The sequence below is a fragment of the Rhamphochromis sp. 'chilingali' genome (assembly GCF_963969265.1).
Source record: "Rhamphochromis sp. 'chilingali' genome assembly, chromosome: 2".
NCBI classification, from domain to species: Eukaryota; Metazoa; Chordata; class Actinopteri; order Cichliformes; family Cichlidae; genus Rhamphochromis; species Rhamphochromis sp. 'chilingali'.
In genome coordinates, this window is record NC_137930.1 from 42,357,668 (window position 1) to 42,381,496 (window position 23,829).

Genomic DNA, 23,829 nt, shown 5'->3' on the forward strand with positions numbered 1-23,829 from the left:
GGGGGGGGGGCATAAGGCGCATCCGTGTATTCATGAATATCCGTTACACAGGGGGCCCTTTCATGGCCTTACACACTAACCTACGCAATCCACGACACCCCTTCAAGACTACGTGTGTGAGTGATGTGTTGTATGAGGGAGTGTGGAGGAGGGAAGGATGGGACAGGTAAAACCAAGAGGTTGAGGACTACCCCCGGAAGGAGGGTAATCCTCTACCTCCTGTGGCTCAGTAGGCACCCCCATCTCCCACAACCTGCCATGGGTTAGGAAAAGGTTGGTCCAGGGCCAGCAATAGCAATGCCCCAGAACACCACCGTGTTCGGGGTATCACCTATTCCCCCACCACAAAAAGTGGATTGGAGTTTGCAGACGAGTCCCAAGACTTCACCAAGCATCCACTCAGTTTCAAAAGACCCACACTAATAATATATATACTCAAGAGTCTTACCAAACAGCAGTGTACACAAACACATAACAAAATGAAGACCTCCCAAATCTGTTGACACCATGTTGCTCTACTAATTCAGGAACGTTCTGAATGCACAGAAGTTGCTTCAGCATTTTCGTTTTGTTACCTGTGATTGTTGACTCACCTGCGTACGACCAGTCAATGTCTTCTGAAAATTTGCGCTGATTCCTGTATCCATATCCTTCAGCTGCAAGACAGAAACAAATGGTCACCAACACATGTTCCACATAGAGTATTCAGTTTCTTTATCTATAAATAGTAGAACTATTTACATAAATTATTTAACATATCCAAGTTAACTACAATAACAGTGGGTATTTTATTTGGAGATTAAGTATCGGAATTTCAGGAGCGGGGCCACACCTCCAAACACGCTCCTTCCGGTTGTCATCTATATAGGTTCGCCCAGTTCTGCAAGCTGTTCATTCTCGTTTACGTGCCCCACCCTACCTCCGAGTTTCAATTCTTTAACTTCTTCTCTTCTATTTAGTTCATGGGGATCTTTTTGTTTGTTTGTTTGTTTGTTTGTTTTTAAATACACAGATGTGACAGATTTGACTTGGGCACGCAGTCTAAGTATATTCTGCAAGATATTTGAGTAATTATTCATTTTTAGCTTATTTTTTTTCATTAATGTATTTTCTCTCTATAGGCCAGGCTGCTGTGAAATGGACTCAAGCTCCACCATCATGGACTGCACCTCGTATCAGGAGTCTTTGCTCTACTTAAGAAAACTGTTACTTTGAGTTGAAGCGTCATTTTAACCAGAACCTTCAGGTGGTGGAGAACTTCATGGATATTATTAAAGTCCTACGGCTGAACAAGAGGTACTGCCACCAAATTAAATTCAAACTGTTGAATGGAGCTCATTTGCAGGACAGGACCTGATAATACTGCTCAGATATATCAGAAAATTTTTGTTGCCACAAATAAAAGGGCTGCTGCCCAAACATAACGCCAGTGTGTGCGTGTGTGTTCTGGGGTGTGTGTCACAGTGCCATTTTTTTGTTAGTGATAAAATTTTGCTACTTTTTTACCCCCATTTTTTTCTTAATAGGGCAGAGATGTGAGCATGAACTTGCTCTATAGTGTGTGGCATATTAATTCGGGAGGGTGGTGAGGTTTCTGGCTGTGCTGCAAGTGAGTAATTGCCAGTCAATGTAAATATTTTAGACAAATAAAAAAATCTTTGCTAAAGATGTAAGCATTTACTATTTGTGGATGAGAGGAAATAAACTTCAAATGGCAGACTTTTGCTGTACATTATACCTCTACAAAAAGATTTTCTTTGGCAAAAGTGGCAGTCTAATGACAGTCTGGTGTTGTGCTCAAGCCAACATGGCACAGTCACAGACAGAAGCCGTGTTAAGATGGAGACACAAGCTAAAATGCTGCCGAGGTCTGGGGTGTGAGGTCTGTGCTGTCAGTAGGGCCAACCCTGACAGGAAATTGTGAGCTCTGTCTCTCTTAAGCTGGAAATGTCAGCCAGACAGTGTAAGTAAGCAGTTCTGACATGTAACACCTGTTTGCTCTGTAACCAGTATATCAACAAGAGCTTATTACAGACTGTTCCTGTGTATGCAGATGTCTCTGTGCATACATATATACACACTGGCGTCACACTCTCCCTAGCTAACAATCTGTCACGAAAGTGTTAAGAGCACTAAACTTTTCATTTTAGATTAAATTTCAGGTTATCAAAGTTACACTCTAAGCTTAATTCCCAACAAGGCAAAGCTGGGAACCTAGGCCAATGACAAATAATTTGTCTGGATAATTTGATTACGCATACTTTATTTGTTGAGTTTGTAGATTTTTTTAACCTCTCAAATGATTCAAATATACTTTTAAAAATTCTCCATTTTTGTGTCACAACATATCCACAAGGTTAAAATTTCTACATAATAAAGGAATTGCCTGTTTTAAAAAAAACACAACAAAACAAATCATTCAAATTTCATCTTTTGTGTGGCTTGCAATCAGAAACTTAAAAACTTGGATTTTTGTAACATAGACAATTAATAACTAGCATTTAATAACCTGGTACAAGTTCATGTTAGGGACATCTGTTTAAAAATAATCATAAAAAACAACCAATAATCAAAATGTTTGACAATTAATGTGAATAGAATTTAATCAAGAAATAATTATGCTCTCTAGCACTCTTCTTGTAAAATAATAAGACTTTTATTTGCAGTGCATATTAACAGGAACCCAACAACTAAATTGAAGTTTTAAAAGTCACATATACATCTATACACTTTCCCATATTTGCTTTAACTTTGTAATAGTCAAAGCTTGTAAACTCAAATTAAAAATGACAGTTGTCTCTGAATTTACAAACATATCTCAAAGCTGTGAGAATTTGTGCTCTTTTTAAGACATTTTAGCATGTTTAATAGATCAGAAGTAGCATCAGATTCCTTTTTAGTCTATGAGCATGCAAGAGAAAGATTTTTTTTGCAACCATGGGTCAAATTCATTTTTTAAATGGTAGTCTGGTATCACTTTTGCTCTAACTGAAAGCACAAAGTAACCTTATTTTCCAAATTGATTGGGACAGGTGACTGGGATGGATGACATTATGCTAAGTTTGAGGTAATTAGCACATTTACAGTCCATGATGTTCAGGTTTTTTGACAAATCATATTTTCCTTTGTTAAGTAAACTCGGCAAGCAAAGCGCTTGGGAACCTCTGTGGAGGGAGCATAAAATGATGTCACACTACACAATGTGGCTAGTGTTTGTTGCGCTGTTTGGAGAAAATATTCCTGAAGCCATCAATAATGAAGAAAAAAAAGGTTTCTGTTATAGAGCAAAAGGGGATCAAGAGAGAAAAGCTGATTTTAGAAGAACAAAGAAGTGAACATGGGAGGGTGACTGAGTAGGAGAGATGTAATTCAGGTCTTGATGATTGGGGGTGGTGGGTTAACATGCTTACTGGAAAAGAGTGAAGGAGTAGAATAGATTCTATGGAGAATTCTTGCTCAGCGCCTGTACGAAATAGAAAAAGACCACAACTGTGTCACTGTGTTTATTCAGCGGAGAGTGGCCGACTCTGTGCTCCGGTCTGTGGGAGCCCCGCAGCCTCCAGCCAGAAGCTGAATAAGAGGATTAGCTAAACCCTGGGAGAGCCAGGACATCTACAGGCTGTGGGGTGAGAACTGGTGCTCATGCCAGAATGTGTAACAACCCCCTCCCCTCTACTTCCACCCGAATCCCTGACCCTCAGCTCTTGATGCCAACGAGGATTTGAGCATGGTGGGGGTGGTATTAGTAATATTTTCATTGGATGAATTACTGGTAAAAATACAGGATGAATTATTTATTTCTATGAAAATCCAATGAAAGAAAAAACAACAGGAAAAAAATTAATTATTTCATACACACAAACACTAACAAACTCTGAATATGATCTCAAACCATTGTAAACGACTGATTACTATATAGCACTTTTTTAATCTACTCAAATAGTACTCAAAGCACTATGCAATACGCCTCATTTCAGTCACCTGTTCACACACATACATAGAAACATCGAAGTTATTTATTGGGAACCAAGCCCCAGTGCATTTGTTGAAGGCACTGAATACCATCATAAAGTGATGACACCACCATGGTTCGGCTCATCTCTGATGGAGATGAGACAGCGTACAGGGCGGAGGTAGAGAACTTGTCCCACTGGTGCTCAGAAAACAACCTGAAGCTGAACGTCCTTAAAACAAAGAATTCCTAATGGACTTCAGGTCTCACCTTGACGGACAACACCAACGTCCTGGTAAAGAAGGACCAGCAACAGCTGCACTTCCTTCGTGTCCTAAGGAAGAATAACCTTAATGAGAAGCTGCTGCTGGCCTTCTAATGTTTCTCAGTGGAGTGTGCTCTCCTACTGCCTGGGTATTTGGTATGGACAGACCACTAATGAGAACAGGAAGACTGCACAGAGGGTAATTAACACCTCCCAAGAAATAATTTGCTGCCCTCTGCTACCCCTTAGACCTGGTGGTGCTAAGAGCAACCATAGCAACCTCCCTGAACAAGCGTCAACAGTTGCAGATATCCAAAAAAGAATGAAGCATGAAGAGTTGGACAGCACCAGGCCCTGATATGAATCCCACTTACTGGCTAAAGAAGCTAACTAACTAACAATGAATGTCTGGCTGCACAAATTAACCTGCTGCTAATGAATGAGACATACCCAGAATGATTAACTGAAGGCCTGGCAGTCCTGCTTCCCTGGACCTCAAAAGAAGGAGTCCTATCCAACTGCTCTGTCTTGACTGCACTTCTGCGTAAGCGTGAACCAACCCTCAGTCAGAGTATTGACCAAACTGGTTATGGATACAGACTACAGAATAGAGCAATCGTGAACTGAATCCCTTTTTTAAAGAGAGATTATCCCCTTTTCTATTAGTACTGACTCGGATTGACTCGTCACGGTTCACCACGGTTTTCCATTAGGTCATAGTAACTGGTACCAGGCACTTTTTAGTACCTGCTCAGCTAGGGTTCCAATTGATCAAAACAGGTACTAAAATGTGACATCATCAGACTGCATGCCACCAACTGGTGTGTCGCAGTCGTGTCAATAGAAATGACATCGCAGGACGTGCAGATTCATTGCAATGACAACAAGCACGCAAACAAGGTACTACTGGGCTGGAAAGCAAGTCGATGTGAGTCGAGTCACGTAGATCCATGGCAAGTCGACCTGAGTAGGTACTAATGGAAAAGGGACTTTTGATTCAAGCCCCACTCCCAATGTGCTACTCCCCCCTCTTCGGACAAGATTTTGCATTTTCACACTCCTCCCACCAAAGTGAAAAACTTCCTGTGTCGTTCTGGTGCTAAAGACTGTATACCCCAGGGAGCCTAACCATTTTAGACCTGTGTTTTTACTTTTCCCACTTGATGAAGAGTCTGGAGGGGATCAACAACCTCCATTCTCTTGCTGCTGGACCCCTGCTGTTTGCTTACCATCCTGGTGTTGGGGTGGATGATGCAATCCATAGAATTACTTTTTGGCAAGATCACTTTCACAGCTGTAGAGTACTAGAAGCACTGTGACTGCATGGACAATGGACTACCTCATCAAAAGACTACAGTACGTGAGGCTTCAGGTCTGTGTGTCTGAAGTGGTGATATGCAGCATCAGGGGCCCTCAGGGGACGGTCCTCTGTCCCTTCCTTTTTATCCTCTATACTTCGGACTTCAGATACAACACCACAAAATGCCATCTCCAGAAGTTCTCTGATGATCCAGAGTATCGCCTACTTCATCTGGTGTGACCTCACCACCTGCTCATTAACACCAGTAAAATGCTCATTGACAGCATAACTGTGGTTTGGACACTAAAGTACAAATCCATTTACCAAAACAATAAACAGGACTAGTCACATAACACTTATGCTCTGTACAAGGTGGGCCAAAGTTGGCTTCATCAGCTGGGCAGGCTGAGGTCTTTTGGAGTGTGCAGAAGTTTAATAAGGATCTTTAATGACACTATGATGGCTTCTGTTATCTTTTATCTGGTTGTCTGCTAGAGAGGTAGCAGCATGGAGAGGAAAAGGAAACAACTTAATAGATTGTTAAAGAGGGCCAGATTTTTAGCATTTAGTTATAAATATTAAGCAAATAGGTGGTTTAGTATTTTGCACAAGTGTTTCCAGGTAAACATCATACATCGTTTAAACACAAACTGTCCCAACATTTAAAAAAAGTTTTAAAAAAAAAGTATTTCAAAGGCAATAACTGCCCAACTTTTGAGATAAAGCAAATATTTGTTGTCTTATTTACTCAAAATTCTGCCTTTTCTAATGTCTAATAAGTCCTGCAAAACTAAGCACTGAATTACCTTCTTTTGCAGATTTCCTTATTTATAAAGCATGTCTTCTAAGTAGAGGTGTTTTGATTCTAATCTGATTGTACACACACTGACGAAAGAGTTTGTCAAAGGCCCCCAGAGAAGCTCCTTCAACAGAAAAACAACTTAATTAAACACTGGACTTAAATGGATGGAGCAGAATGCCAGCACTGTATCCCAAAGAAACAACAACGAGAAGGGAAGTGTGAGGATGAATGTAAAGCCCTCTTTCTTGGATTAAATACTTTGTCAACTTAATCCTCAGTTGGAGAGTAAATCAATTGAAAATGGTATGCCTAGGGACGTCGGTTAGAGCATGTAGTGAAATCAAAAGACTACTTCATGAATGAATTTGACGATTTTAATGCTGCATCCAAGGCATGTAGTATTTCCAAGTTGCCAACTAGGGAAAATGGGCAGTAAACACTGAAGTAACCCACCAAAAGTAGTAGACCAAGGTTGAATGAGAACCTCATTTTAAGACTGTAAAATATCCACACAGGATAAAAATACTGTTTAAAATACATACATATTTTTATCACTCCCACTGCACTTTATATACATATATAAAAATAAAACTCTTGGTGTATCTTATTGTATATAGTAACAATCTTTATATAGTATATTTTACTATTGTATCGTATAGTATTTTTCTTTGTTGTATACTATTTTAAAAATATTTTTCCGTTTAAATTATTTTTTTTTCCAATAGATCTCAATTGTACCTTGTGTCCCACGTCCCTTGCGATACTGTAACAAGTGAATTTCCCCAATGTGTGATCAAATAAAGTCTATTTCTATACTGCTGAAAGTATTCAATCACTCATCCAAATCATTGAATTCAATAACTTCCACAGCCACGGGTGTATAAAAATCAATCACCTAGGCACGCAGACTCCTTTTACAAACATTTGTGAAAGAATGGGAGGCTTTCAGGAGCTCAGTGTGGCACCATAATAGGATGCCACCTGTGCAACAAGTCCAGTCATTAAATTTCCATTCATCCATCCATCTTCAGCTGAGAGAATCAGAATACTTTATTAATACCTGAGGAAATTATGGAATGCAATCTCTCCACTGTGTCCTAGGTCTGCCCCAGGGCCTCCCTCCTGCGGGACATGCTGGGAACACCTCACCCAGGAGGCATACTAATCAGATTCCTGAACCACCTCGACTGGGTCCTTTTGATGCGCAGATGTCCAGTATGCAGTTTCCACTCACTGATAACTGTGTTATATTTATAAATTGAAAATGAACATTGTGTCTATAGAACACATATAATACTGAAAATACCCATTTTTATATTAATATGCCAACAAAGGCAGCACAACACCAACAAAACAACATTTGACTGAGAAGATATTGTGATAATATCGTTACAGTGAAGAGCAAAGTATCAGGGTTCAATGGACAGGTTTGAATCAGCTTTAGCGTAAAGAGCCATTCAAAAGTATGTCTGCAAAAAAGGAATTTGAAATTTAACATATACAATGGACATATGAATAAAATTTATCTAAGACTGAATGGCCAGCTAACCAAAAGTTATCCATTATTTACGAGACTACATGAATAACATTTATTTTTCCCCTACTCTAAAAAGCTCAGTTCTATCTTGCACTTAATTCCATCTAGAAGTATTTTATTACCGAATTCACATACAGATAAGCTTGTAAATGGTGGCTGTATAATGGGGTATTTATTAGAATAGTGTTTCCCATTTGTAGCATACAGACCACAACTTGAAAAAACATGGGTTCAGTCTCACAGGAAAAAAGATGATTGAGTTTTCTGTCCATAGTGTTCTAAGCAGGGCGTCCTACCCGCTGACCTTCTAAAGATTTCAGTGCCACATCATCTGCAGGGGGCAGCCACAGCCACCCTGCCTGCAAGTTTGCAGCCAAACATCAATTGGTTTTTTACTTGCATATATCCATTGTGATGTGTGTGATCATCATCAATAACACAATCACTGACTCATTAACAGGCGGGCATTTGCTCTCAACACCTTGGACACACATGACTATTTTGAGAGATGACCTAATTTAAATTAGCAGCTAGGGGGCAGACACAGAGGAAATTATGGATTTGTCCTCTCGTAACCTTGACATACTTCTATTTAATTTTCCCTCTTTAGCACTGTCTGGTGATTTCTTATTTACTTGCAATTTCTTAATAATCCTTTTATTTCTCTCCCTCTATTTCTCATGCAAAATCTGTTTCTTATCACAACTTGATCATATATTTGAGCAAAATGATATTCTGGACTCCAATGATTTAAATGACCTTGCAATACTCAATTCCCAGTTATTTATATAGCACCAAATCATTTACCTCAAGGCACTTTATATTATAAGCACTTTCAGAAAGACATCTATTATGATGACATTTATTTGGGATTTAATTTTTTCTCTCTAAATGGCTACTTATCTGAACTGGAGGAGAACAACCATAATTATTTAGATGACTGTAAAACACAAACAAAAATAAGCATTTTTTTTCACATGATGAGATTACCTAGTGCTATGACTTTTGCTCTAGTGGCTCCAAAGAAGTTTGGAGGGGTGGAGTTTACCCCAAACTGTGCTGTAGTGGTACAGAGAATTCTATGTGTATTTATATGGAAACCTACTGCTTACTGTATATAATATGAAGCCATTTCCTTCCTATCCACTCGCGATGGGACTGCAGCCAATCCCAGCTGTCTTAGAGTGAGAGGCGATATTAGTGCTGCTTTGAGAGGTTAATACTAGAGATGGCACAATACCACTTTTTTATGTCTGATACCGATATCATAAATTTGGATATCTGCCGATACTGATATGAATCCAATATAGTGTGTTTTTTAATCAATAAAGCTGTTTTTTAAAATATCTTGCTGCTTTTTGTATAAGTTCATACTCAAGTTAAAAAAAACAAACACTAAAGCTATTCTGTTATAGCTGTATGCAAAAAATACACTGCACCCAAAATATTTCATAGTTCAGCAATACTGATCAATCTAATAAACTTAAACCTACTCCATCCTCCCTATTCTGGTATTTTAGAGAGTAAGCAACCTAACTAATAGGGCTCTAAAACTCCCAGCAAAAAATTAGGGAACCACCCTCCACCTTATGATGCTTAATCGACGTAATCAACTTTAATTTGATGAAGTGTGAAAAAAAATGTACAGAAATAAATTATTTTTCAAGAATAATTAAATAGATTCAACATCTTTCTTCAACAGAATTGCAGACTGCACAGATCGTACCTTCCCAAAGGAAAAAGTACTATAGCTTACTAGGGTATATTAGACTTAATCAGAATCAGAATCAGAATCAGAATACTTTATTGATCCCTGGGGGAAATTATTTTTTGTTACAGTGCTCCATTTTAAACCAACATTAAGACAAGACAGACAATACGCTAACTAAGAATAGTACAATATATACATATATATACATACATACATACATAAGTCACTTATAAATAAATATTTGGAAAAGAAACATGTGTAGTTGTAGCAGCAAACAGTGTGTTAAGTGGATGCGTTGTACAGGGAGATGGCCACAGGCAGGAATGATTTCCTGCTCCCCCAGCATGCAACAGCATAGAGGATCGCACTGGCCACAACAGACTCATAGAAAATCCTCAGCATTTTCTGGCAGATGTTGAAGGACCTCAGTCGCCTCAAAAAATAGAGACGACTCTGGCCCTTCCTGTAAAGTGCTGTGGTGTTTTTAGCCCAGTCCAGTTTATTGTCAATGTGTACTCCAAGGTATTTATAGTCCTCCACAATGTCAACACTGACCCCCTGGATTGAAACAGGGGTCAAGTGTTTCCTGGTCTTCCTGAAGTCCACGATCAGTTCCTTGGTCTTTGCCACGTTGAGCTGCAGATGATTCTGCTCACACCACGTGACAAAGGAGTCGACCACAGCCCGGTACTCTGTCTCATCATCCCTGCTGATGCATCCAACCACCGCAGAGTCATCAGAAAACTTCTGAAGATGGCAGGTCTCTGTGCAGTGGCTGAAGTCTGTGGTGTAGAGGGTGAAGAGGAAGGGGGAGAGGACAGTCCCCTGTGGTGCCCCTGTGTTGCTAATCACCTTGTCAGACACACACTGTGGGAGACGTACATATTGTGGTCTTCCTGTCAGGTAATCAACAATCCAGGACACCAGAGAAGCATCCACCTGCATCGCTGCTAACTTATCACCCAGGAGGGTCGGCCTGATGGTGTTGAAAGCACTGGAAAAGTCAAAAAACATGACCCTCACAGTGCTCGCCGGCTGGTCCAGATGGGTGTAGACACGATTGAGCAGGTAGATGATGGCGTCCTCTGTTCCGAGACGAGGCTGATAAGCGAACTGAAGGGGATCCAGATGTGGTCTTACTATGGGTCGCAGCTGGTCCAGGATGAGCCTTTCCAGGGTCTTCATGATGTGGGAGGTCAGTGCCACGGGCCTGTAATCCTGGGGGCCACTGGGACGAGGCGTCTTTGGTACAGGGACGAGGCATGATAGTTTCTATATACAGTAATGGACTTCTATACATTTTACATCAGATTAAAACTTTGAGTGTAAGATTCGGATAATTATTTATTAAAAGCTAAACATTTTAAATAAGAATAAGAAATAAAAGTATGTCTTTGTGCCCCCTTTTCCCTGTTTATGCCCTATCAGCCCCCCTGGCTAAACTTTGCTAGATCCGCCCCTGCACAGTTACCAGCCGTCAGCTGCGTAGAAAAGGATCCTGGTGTAGAAAGTAAATAAATTCTAACAACAGATTATCAAGCTTAAACGTGCTGCTGTTGTTCAGCCGCTGGTTTCCTCTTTCTGGCACAAAGTGGGCAATAAACAAACAAGAGAGACGGACTCGCGACAGAAAAGCCGATCAGCTGATCATTGATCAGTTTCACGATTGAAGTAGCAGCAAAAGAGTGAGGGAGAGAGAGGCAGTCGCTCCATATATCGGTTGTTAATCTCTATGCTTTACAAACATTCAGAGATGAACTTACACACTTGCTTTACTTCTCTCTGGGATAACTTCCTCGGAGATGAAATGCCGGGCTGGTAGCGAGTCTGCAAATACACACAGCCGCTCTATCACGTGAGGCATACTGCTCCGACGTACTACGGTTATGGGCCAAGTTATGCCATGTCGCAAGTTTTGTGAGGTGCTTTTTTGATATTTAATGGATCGAATTACATTTTTATTTCTCTCTGATATCCGATCGAGTAATTTAAGTCAGTATCGGACCGATACCGATATGTAATATCGGATCGGTCCATCTCTAGTTAATACCTGGTATAGTTGTTACTAGATATATACTCGGTAATGTTAGGTTAGGAACAAAAGAAAGCCACATAATATATTGGAAATAAAATTTATCAAGCCAGAGTTCAAAGAAACAAACTGTCACAGAGGTGTTCTACTGGCTTTAGGTCAGGCAAACACGGGGGCCAGTCAGTGGTATCAGTTCCTTCATCCTCCAGGAACTGCCTGCAAACTCTCTGCACTGAGGGTGAGTATTGTCATGAACCAGGAGGAACTCAAAACCCACTGATCTTTCCAACCAGATACCTAATGGCAGTCAGGGACAGTCAGCCTGTAGAGGTCTGTGCATCCCTCCCCAGACCATCACTGACCCGCCACCAAGCCAGTCATGCTTAATAATGTAATTTTCTCCATACTGTTTCAGGTCTGTCACATGTGCTTAAGCTGAACTTGCTCTCATTTATAAAAACTGTAAAGCACAGGGACAACCAGAGGACACTGGGCTCTCAGACCACCTTCACGAAGCCTGTTTCCAATTGTTTGGTCAGAGACAATCACACCAGTGGCCTGCTGGAGTTCATTTTGTAGGGCTCTGACAATCTGCTTTTTCATTGCACAAAGGAGCAAGTGGTGTAGTGGTACCAGTGGTCTTGCTGATGGGTTAAGGACCTTCTACAGCCCTGACAAGCTCTCCTAGAGCGCCTGTCTCCTGGAATCTCTTCCATGCTCTTGATACTGTGTTGGGACGAAACAGCAAACCTTTTGGCAATGGACTTTGACTGCCTGTGCAACCTCTGTAGGGTCCAGTATCACCTCATGCTACCACTGGTGACACCGACCCTAGCCAAATACAAAACTAGTTTTGAACAAACAAAAAAAAATGTCAGAAAAGATAAAAAAGGGCAGCTGAAACTGATTAGCAGCCACCTCTGTTACTTAACGAACCAGATCAATATCCAAAACGTTTGTGGGACAGTGGCCAACCATTTGAGAGAACATCTTTTTAACCGGGGATGCTTCAATAGGAGCTTGACCCAAGCTGAAAAGAGCTCTATCCCAAACAGAGAAGGAGATCAACCCACACTCAGCTATGTGGTCCCAGTGAGAGCCACTTCAAGGTTCCAGTTCCACAGCTCCAACCCAGGTTTTCTGGGATCCAATGGTCAACTACATTGCCCTGTCGGAGGAGGAGGCCCATAGAAAGGAAAAACGGCTTCTCAAAGTTTACGATGAATGGTAAAAACAAGTATGTACAACATGTGAACCAATACAATTCAACGAGTGGAAAGCTTCCTTTACTGCACATCTCCCCTGTTAACAAACTGCACTACTTAAAGAAATACATAGGAGGTCCAGCTTGACAAACGCTTGATGGCATCTTCTACAGAAATGACAGTCAAGCATACAGGGATGCATGTACTAGAGCAGGGCGATATGACCAAAAACATTATACCCGTATTACCGTGAACGGTATGATATGGCCCAGCCCTAGCATGTACAACATCCATTTGATGTACAGAAAGCATTCAGAGAAAGTCTGGCAAATTGGCCAAAGATCCAAACAAATGACTCCACAGGATTCAGGGGAAGGTTTAAATATTCTCGACGATTGTGAGGAGAACCAAAAACTTGTTCAAATGATACCAAACTGGGCAGCTGCAAGGTGAAATCGTCAAGCTACTCAGTTTATGAAAGAAAGTGGGAAGTTTCCAGTTTTAAAGGACTTTGCCAAGTTCATGTCTTCTGAAGCCAAGATCATGTGCAACCTGATCACATCATTTCAGGCTCTCCACTCTGCACAACTTCAACTATGACAATGGTAAATGAGCAACAAACCAGCCACAAATTCAGATCAACACAGAATAGGCTGCAACCACCAGACTGTGAAGTTGTCCTTTTAATTGGCTAGAGTTGCTCTCAGGAATAAGCTAAGCTCCTCCAAAGCAAGTAATCTTAGGAGGAGAGAATGAACCTTATGCAGTTCGCACAGCATTGGACTGGAGAATTGCACGCCTGGCATTGTCTTACGATGACTCTTCTAGTATGTCTACTCTGTGTCAGAGTTGCAGTTAAAGAGCTCCCACTAGTGACTCCAGCTGATGCAATCAAGGTTATTGAGTCTGACTTTAAGGACGATAACAAGGATAACAGGTCAGTGTCTCAAGATGACATTCTCTTTCTTAACATGTTAAAAGGAAGGGATTTACAAAAACACTGAAGGACATTATGAAATGCCACTTCCATTTAAGGAGAGACCCTTCTTACCAGACAATAAGCAAATGGCCACTGTGCGGCTTCAAAGCCTCAAACCAAACTGTACCCAATGTACAAGGAACAACATATAAAGTTTGATTGAAATCGTAGAAAAGGGTGATGCAGAGGAAGTGCACAGTGAAGCAAAAGAAGGAGAAAAGTGGTATATTCCTCACCGCAGGATATATCATCCCCAAAAACCAGACAAACTCAGAGTAGTATTTGATGCCTCATATTGATGCAGACAATCAGGTTTCATTTTCGCCCCAACAATAACGTGCTACAAGACAAGGCATCCCGTCTATGGCTGAATCCCTTTACGGCCCATTGAGATTCATCTCCCCTTTTCTACTTACAGGCAAAAGAGTGCTTCAAGAGACATGCAAACAAGGCACAAGCTGGGATGATCCACTTCCCAGTGAATTAAGGCCAATGTGGAATAACTACAATAGCAACTTAGACAACATAGAGAAAATCATAATATCACACTGTTATGTTCCTAAAGACTTTGACCAAATTGTAAAAACAGAGTTGCATGGCTTTTCTGACACAAGTTTATATTCTTACTGTCACTGTTCGTATTTAAGACACGTAAACAAAGATGATAAAGTGCATTGTGCTTTACAGCAAAGACCAGAGTTGCTCCTATTAAGATAACAACAATACCAAGACTCAAACTGACCGCTGCTGTTCTCTCCATTACTGTAAGTAACATGTTAAAAGGTGAGCTTGGATTGACATTGGAAAAGGAGGCAGCACTTGTCGGCCGCATTTGGAGGAGTCTACAAATTTGGACAGCCTTCGTCGCGACACTGTGACGTAATCGGCCAACAAATGCGGCCTCAGGAGGATGCAGCCTATGAGTTTGGACACCCCCATAGGTCTTTAGGAGCTGACCCTGCACTCCAAATAACCTCGGTTTCCGTAGCAGATACAGCCTGCTTTGTCCTTTCCTGTAGATGGCCTTTGAATTGTTAATGCAATCTACTGGTCAGGTGAACACCCAGGTACTTATGAGTCCCCCATCTCAATGTCCATTCCCTGAATGTTCACTGGTGCAGAAGGAGGATGGTTGTGCCTGTAAAAGTCCATCACCAGCTGTTTGATTTTCCCAGTGTGATATTTGGGGGCTTGGAACCAGGCAGATTAGGTACTACTTTAGTACCTGGTACCAGGTACTATGACCTAATGGAAAACTCTGAGAACCATGGCAAACCTGGGAAGTCAATCTGAGTAGGTAGTAATGGAAAAGTGTTTTCCCCTCACTAATGCCTCTCCTCAGCTATCTCTGTATACTCTTCAGTTGTTCTCTGTTTCCTGACTCAAAAGGCTCTCCTATTCTGCTTAAGAACACCCTTGATATCAAGAATCTGATGTACAGTCCTGGTGGGATACACCATTATCTGTACAGAAATTAATGTAGTCTGTTACACAATCCACCAGACAATCAATGTCCTCTCCATGGTCATCACAAAGCAATCCCCACATTGTTGCATCAAAACAGTCCTTCAGAGGTTTTCTTTACACAATGTGGATGAAAGCTTCCTGTGTTCTAAATGTTTATACACAGGAGAGATGAGCTATATGCATCTTTTGTGTAGTAAGTCAGTGTTTTATTGTCTCTGGTGGGACATGTAACACACTAGCTGAATGAGGGTAGAGTGATCCAAAGAGGTGTGATTATACTCAGGAAGAGGAAATGGGGTTACATTATCTCCAGTTTACTAGTGACAGAATGGAAAAATCACAAACTATATCTAGATTTCCCTTGGTGGGTAGTAGAGTCTCATGCCATTGCCCAATAGCTCAATATCTCTGCTGGTGACTTTGTCTTTAATGGTGATATGCCCACTGTTACATCATCTTCAGCATGTAACTGCTCAGCTATAATAGTTCTACTTTTTCCCCTCCACGCTTTCAAATTCAAAGGGAATTTGAACCCATTTTCTGTCACTCAAAAATAGTGATGAAAGTTGTGAATGGGCGTAGCTAGTGTGTCTGAATAAGCCCAACAAGATGTTTTCCCTTCCGCATCAGTAACATTATACTGTTCTCAGTCCTATAACACAGTGCAAGACATGGTTTTGGTGTCTATGTCATGCAACCCATAGCTTCAGGGACTTATGGAATGTGAGAACATGTTGCCATTATTGTGCTGTCCTTGCAATTTGAAATTCAGCTCGTTGAGAGATGAAACGATATCTTCCAAACAGGACAATTTGAGAAGTCAGTCATCAATGAACAAATCAACAAAAGGGGAGGCATGTGGGGCTGCTTCTCAAATATAAAACATGAAGAACTCTGCCTGTGGAGAGTCAGCACACCTCTGGATGAAACAGTTAAGTGTATGTATGTGGCTCTCTATCCCACTACATTGTTGTTTTGTAATGCCAGGCAACTTTTTTTTTTCAGCATCTACTGAACATCTAGTGTTGGTCTCCGTAAAATGTGGTTGTTGTGGACGTTGTTTCAATGTCAAACTTCAACTCATTTTAGACATTTTTTATTTTTATTATGCTTCTATAGGCACTGTAGTCCCATGTTTCCAGAGGGTGGGCAGCATGATTTCTGTACAGAAACAGCTATGTGTGAAGGAATGCAGCGTAATTAGTGGAGCTCTCCAAGATGGCGCGGGCTCTTAAGCTAAAACAAAGGTAAGCAGCTGCATGGTGGATTTGAGCAGCAGATTGAGCAGAAATGTCCCCAGCTTCTCACAGGCAGTTTGCAAAATGTGTGCACTGATAAAGACTGTCGAGCAGATAGTCCAGTTCATATATAAACACTTTTACAAACTTCTCATACTTTCCATCACAACTTCTCCCAGTCCTGCAACCGATCACAACCTCTTTCTAAGCTCTTCACAGTAAAACAGGATACTGCTCTCTGTGTGGCGATTGTGGCTCAAAGAGCTGGCAGTTCGTCTTGTAACCGGAAGGTTGCCGGTTCGAGCCCCAGCTCGGACAGTTTCAGTCGTTGTGTCCTTGGGCAAGACACTTCACCTACCGCCTACTGGTGATGGCCAGAGGGGCCGATGGCGCGATATGGCAGCCTTGCTTCTGTCAGTCTGGCCCAGGGCAGCTGTGGCTACAACTGTAGCTGCCTCCACCAGTGTGTGAATGAATAGTGGAATTGTACAGCGCTTTGAGGGCCCCGAAAAAAAATTATTATTACTGCTCTTTTAAACTTATTAAACACATTGTACTCCTTTTAAAATAATTTTTTAAAAGAATTCTAAATACTAAATGCCATTATTATTTTTACATTTTAACATGGATTTCAACACATTTAAAGAAAACTTAAAAAAAGAAAATCTGTTTTAACCTGGTTACAAAAACATAAGTTGATTAATTGAAATAAATAACCCAGTCAAAGAAAAACTGAAAAAATGTAAATAACAAAAAAATAAATAAATACCCACATGTACTGAGTAAATCAACAGGCTAACGCATAATAAACTTTGTTTGTTTATAAATAATCTCTATTCATATGCATCATGTTGATAACAAAAAATGTTGATATTTGTAAAAAAATAAAACAAAAAAAAATGTATTTATCATGTAAATTTCTTGCACCTGTCATAGATGTCCAAATGACATCTAAAGAAAAAAAAAAAGGACCCAAAGTCCAAGTTGGGTCATGGTTGGAGATCCAAATTGTGGACCAAGTTTGCACATTGTATACATGTCCAGGATTGGTCATGGACCGATGGACCTGCACATCCGACGTCCAATCTTTACTGGGATATTATAAATGTTGTATACTGTGCAGTGCAGTGAGGACTGCTCAGACACTGGAGAAACGAAACAGCGGCTCCACATGGGACAACATAGAAGAGCCACCTTGACAGGACAAGACAGCTGTACATCTGCATCTAAAGCTCAAAGATCACTCGTTCAAGGGTGACAATGTTCACATTTTGGACAGAAGACAGATGGTTTGAAAGAGGCTATCTATATCCACTGTGGACAACCATCTTTGAACATTTTTGAGAGGGTGACATCAACTGTCTGCCAGCTACAATGCAGTTTTAAGATCCCTTCTCAGGCGCATTAACCCCCACTCATATCTTGTGTCAGGTGATCACAATAGGTCACATGATAGGGTGAGGCAAGGTCTCACAGAGGTTTCACCCAAAACCTCTGCTGGTAATTGTGCCATTTTTTCACACCTTGGCTAATATGATGAGTCACATGATCAATATTGGGTCAATGATCAGGACACGACAGGACAACTCCCACTAGGGTTTAAATACCTAGGAATCCACCATTTGGTTTTAGAACTAAAGCAGCTTCTTAAATGAGAGATGAAGCATCTTCAAGAAACTTAAAGAAGTTCAGTCACTTTCTTTTCAAGCTCCTTAGACTACCATGATCTGGACGATTGTAAACCTAGACCGACACATATTATGTTGTAAGAGAATATGTGTTTGTAAATCGACGTATTGTTTTACTCACATTTTTTCACAGTTTTGTTATTTCATTTGTTTCATAAGAGCAGAAAGAGACAAACATGTATGTTTCTTTCCTCAGCATTTTTGCCAAGACATATTTTATAGTCCACAAAAGTGGACTACAAAGTGAGGCTGGAGAACCAAAATGCACAGTGGGCTTTGCTGGGGCTGTTAAAATGCAACAAAGGAAGAAGAGCTGCTTAACCTGTGCTCTATCACTCTGTGAGCCTACAATCTTGTGGTACTGGAGGGCAAATGTGTGCATTTACTCTTTACTTTATTCCCCACTCCTAACAAAATGTGCTTTCACACTTCAGCACCAGCTTCACAGTGTGACAGTGCCCTCTCGTCCTCACCACCACTCGGACAAATTACACTGCCATCGTGAATCACACTTCCCCACCTTCCCATCCCCTGTAAAAAAGAAGAAAAACACCCATTACCCTCTTCTGTTCTGTGTTGCTCTGCACCCCATCGTTCCACCTCATTCTACCCCTTAGACCTCTCTTCTGTATGTCATTGCCCCCTTTCCTGCTATTTCAAAACAAATCTCCCCTCTCACAGCATAATTCACTGGGCTGAGCTCGACCAACTGGCCTCCTCAGCTGACCTCCACCAAATACCCGTCTGCTTGTTTCCCCAAATAACCATAGCCAGCATTCAGCCAAGGGCCCATGGAAAGAAAAGAGGGGAGACTCAGGAGGATTTAAACCGATGGCTTCTCTGTATGCCCGAGTTAATGCTTAATACCACCTAATCTGGTCATCAAATATCCCCGCTGTCACAACTGGAAATCTGCTCTTTTTATCCCTCTCTCCAGACTACCAGTTGGGCAGCAAAGGATGTCTTCCCAGTCTCCCCAAGCAGCACTGGACAGATATCAAGGGATAAAATAAATAGAGGGGGAAAAACATTAATCTAAAGAAGAAAGAGAAACAGGAGGTAGTCTGTGGTGATCATTTATGTCTTTCCTGAAAGAAAGAACAGAATCTAGGCTTTTATAGAATATTTGATTGTTAAACTTAAGTTGAATCAAAACACCAGCATTTTCAACACACCAACTTTACACTGATTGGCCATTGAAGTTGATACAGTAACTCAGTAAATAAAAGTCTATACGAAAATAAAAAGCACTGACGCATTTGTTTTCATACAAAATGTGAGCACAGACTAAAAACAGCATTTATTTTTGCCAGAAGTGAGCATCTTCACTGTGTGTGATGAGTATCATTTCCACAGCTTCCTCCTCCATGTGCCTTAGTGTCAGACAGGCTGACTGTGACCGCCATCTGTCAGCAGACTCTCTGTTAGACAATAAGTGGGCAGGAGATTCTATGAGCCCAGACACAGTAGGGCACGGGGCTTGCACTGCCCATTCAAAAGTATCTTATGGGAGGACAGATGGTGCTGAGTTTTCTCCTTGTACATCTTTTCTTCCACCATTCCTGTGCTGCCTTCTCAGAAAGCTAAAACAACCCCCCTCACAAGAATTGTAAATTCTTGTGGATTTTAAAGTTTGCAGAGGTACCAATATAACGCAAGACATTTTTGTATTTCCATTTTTTATGAAAACAGTAATCATAGAAGCTATAAATTGGCTCTAATATATTGACTTATATTGAAATATAGTGCACCATTAAGCAACTTAGAATTTGCACCATGTCCCAGGAAGTACTAGGAGATGGTGCAAGAAACAAATTCCTTTTGGGGAGACAAGAAGAAGGACCAACTTATCAGTCTTTTTTTTAAGTGTTGAAAGAACAGCAACTAAACACGGAGGAATTGATTCTAGGGTTCAGCAAATAACTTGAAAGACAACATTGCCTGCAGTGGATGGTCATGTAAAATTATTAAAGTACCAGAAGAGCTACTAAATGCTACTAACAGCAAAACCAAATGAAAATCAATAAACAAAGACTGGCTGTGAGTTACTTCTTTTTAATGACCTTGCTAATATTTTAAGACAATATATAATTTTTACTAATATTTATAGCATAGCCACATCTAACCCATCTTAAGCATTGGGAGCAGTGGGCCAGCACTGTGCAATGCCTATGGACCAACTCCAGTTGTAAGCCTGCCCCTTTGTCAAAATAATGTTGAAAAAATAAGTTTTCATATTTTCTTCTGGTAGAAAAAATTAGACTTCTTGAAGGAAAGGAGCACAAGCATGATTAGAACATGCAAACTCAACACAGAAGGATCCTACACGGGTCTGGACACGCTTACTATGAGGCAACAGTGCACCAACAGTGTGCCATCAGATCACCATCTCACTGCATTTTAAATGCAGTTGTAAAATCCCACCTCAAAAGTTCATAGATGTTGAGATATTACAACAAGCTTTTAAAACTGCCTGCCTGGAACTTCTAGACTCCCTGAGTTCCTCTGGTGGAAAGACGAATATAGATCTGCCAACTAACTTGCCAGTTAAGTATAGTTTTTGCGTGCGAGTAGACTGAAACAGTTAAACCTAAACATTTATGATGATTGCACGTTCCCATGGCATCAGTCAAAAAATAAATCAATAAATAATACATAAATAAAAACTGGAAACGTCTCCATAGCCACAGAAACTAACAGCTACAAAACTAAAAGTCACATCTCTGATATAAACATCATATTTTATATACATGAGTTTTATGAATATACATGAGTTTTATGAATATATATATATATATATATATATATATATATATATATATATATATATATATATATATATATATATATATATATATATAATGTGTTACTGTGTAATGTGTTACTGGGTTTCAATTGCTGTTGTTTATAAATACAGAGCGTCTGACACTCTTAATAAACCAGTTAGACCGTGTCCAGACCTCTCCTTTCATGCTTGACAGCTCCAGTTTAATTTATGTGTGACACTCTATGCCTCAGAACATTTTAATCTGAGATCCCACTGAGTAATTAAGAAAAGAAGTGTGTGTGTGGCATCTCAGCCACAGTTAGGAAAATGAGTTCATAAATATATATAGACCAGACAAAAAAACTTTCTAATGCTAACAAAATACAAAGACTACAAAAAGATTTTTTTCGTTTAGTTTTTTTGTTTTGTTTTTTGAGAGAGCGTACTGCTCAACTTACCTAAAGCTAGTGATCACCTAAAAGTTGGCGCAGCAAGTAAAAGGCCACCGCACTTTTGAAACACTATTAAGTGTTTCTGTGAATAACACACTAACATTAATTACAACATGCCTTACCTTGTTGGCAGATAAGGATAAAGTGTGCAGCCAGTAGCAGCCAGAAGCCTGTAGTCTCCATGTTGGTGGAAATACTCGTAAATGCGGAAAATAAACAATGTAGTGTTTTTTATGCAGAGCGAGAGAGAGTAGGTCCACGACCCTCACAGCTCCATATTGTACTATGCAGGCTGTGAGTTGGCTATTTACGTATGTGTAGTACAGCTCGCAGGTCCCAGTGTGCGACGCCGTTTCGCTCTGTCCGTTGTTCTTCACGCAGTCTGGCTGACTGGAGAGGAGCGGCCACACCGAGGCGGTGCGCCGCCCACATTTCACTGGCTCAATTCCTCCACACGACCATTAATAGAGACACTGGCAATTACACGACTTCATTCAGCCGTTAATTTTGTATTTATTAATTGATATTTGTGTCAGGGTAGAATAGGAATTAAAATAGTGCAAAAACATTTTAAAGTTTGGTTTGGTTGGGGAGAAAGATTAAGAAGAAGTGAAAGTAATAAGGATATGAAACAAGGGAGAAGAAAATGAAAATAAAGAACTAAAGAAGATACATAACTTAGGAAACACTGAAGGAAACATATTAAGAGGGAAAGGGGGCACAGCAAATGGAAATAAGATATGACAGCAGTAAATAGATGAGAAAACTAAGGTCATAAATAAGTCGATTTAATCTAATCATTATATCATTTGATCTAGTTATTCAAGAATTTGTGTGTTTGCATTTAAGTGAAATATTAAAAGGGAAAACTATGTTTAGTAAAAATTATATGATAAGGTTGATGAGTAAGCTGGATAGATTGTTCTTGGGATCCCCCAAACCTGCTGAGACCTGTCCTATCGCCTATACAAGTGCACTTCAGGCATAAGTGGTCTGTCTAGCATTTAATTGGCTGATCAAGGGACTTCAAACCTCTCTGTGAAATATCTGATTTTCTGGAACAAGAAGCTCCCGTGTTTATCAAATGGAGGTGGGTGATACTACTAAATTTGGTATTGATTCATTGCCAAGTAAATCCTGGTCCAGGATCAGAGATGTTAAAGTAACTGCTCATTTCCAGCTCCACGTTTTTATTTTTGGGCTCTACAAGAGTAAATAAATACTTACACAGAAAAGCAGACCCGGTTCCACCACTTTAGTCTATACCACTCCAGGTACATTTTGCTTTCTCAAAGTTATCGTACAGAGAGGGACTGTGGAAATCCATTTGTGTTCTATTGTTAACCAGGTTACTCTTAGCCTCTATGCTATAACTGAGACTTGGTGAGGATGTAAGCCAGTCCTCAGTGGCCAAAGACAACTGTTAGCAGGTTTAATTCATCAGAGTGACAGCTTGTGTGTGTTTCACAGTTGAAATGTAAGTAGAATTTGTTTTAATGTTCTTGTCTTTACAAGAAGTATGTCACAAAAAAAGGAGTCCCCTTCATCTGCTCACTTGCACCTGGCCTTGCTAAAGTGGTTTGAGTGCTCAGCGTATAAAAGTGCTTTAAAAGAACCAGTCCATTTACCATTTACTCTTTGATCCACGGTAAGTTTTTACACATTTCTAAGCAGATGCACATGTATGTACTTAGGCTTAGACTAAGCTTCATATTATTATTCTTGGAATCCACTAGAGGATATTGTAAGCAATGCATGGTGACATTGAGATATGCAATAACTCACACATAATTACTTTCCATTTACATGACATACCATTGTAAAGGTATGGCTTCATTAAATTAATTAAAAATATGACAAAAGTATCTACTTTGGTTCAAAGTGGTGGGAGTGTGAGTCTGGTTGGGTCAAGATTAGCAACCAAACTGGATGAAATAGCTATGCACAGTATAATATGTGTGCAAATGTACAGTATGCTGTGTGTGTGTGTGTGTGTGTGTGTGTGTGTGTGTGTGTGTGTGTTCATAAGGGGATGGTCTTGTTGCAGTGCAATTTTTGCAATTTTTTAATTTAGCTGTGGTGGTCCTCACTGTGTTGGCTAGCACTGCATAGATGTCTGGTCTGCTGTTTGGACTTAACCTATTCACCAGAGTTGAAATACAGATTTAACAATATTTTTGAATTTTAATGGACACAAATTAACATACAAGGCTCAGACTCTCAAAAATAAGCTTTTGGGACAAGACTGACGGGAGCCAGCACCCTTTAGTATTTGGTTTAAGATCATTCTAAAAATAGAGGTAACTAGTTTAGTTTGTTGAAAACATGTTTTGGAAACTGTTGTGCAAAAGTACTGAACCACCCATTTATTTGTTTTTGTTAGGGAAATAGGTGCAGTGATTTATTTATAATATGCAACCAAACATGAAAATAC

General features: G+C 40.2%; 1 protein-coding gene across 5 annotated transcripts in view; it reads right to left on the reverse strand.

The window, feature by feature from the left end:
• ptprz1a (protein tyrosine phosphatase receptor type Z1a) overlaps positions 1-21,764 on the reverse strand; it is a 95,125-nt gene extending 73,361 nt beyond the window's left edge. For all 5 annotated transcript variants that reach the window (XR_013969809.1, XM_080866065.1, XM_080866067.1 and 2 more), the window contains exons 1-2: positions 21,518-21,764; positions 594-656 (exon numbers count right to left, since the gene is read on the reverse strand). Coding sequence is in view for 4 of the 5 variants with exons in the window: in XM_080866065.1 (XP_080722191.1) it covers positions 594-656; positions 21,518-21,578 (124 nt within the window). In the remaining variant the exon portion in view is untranslated. The remainder of the gene's footprint in view (positions 1-593; positions 657-21,517) is intronic.
• Between the last annotated feature and the right edge of the window lie 2,065 nt (positions 21,765-23,829).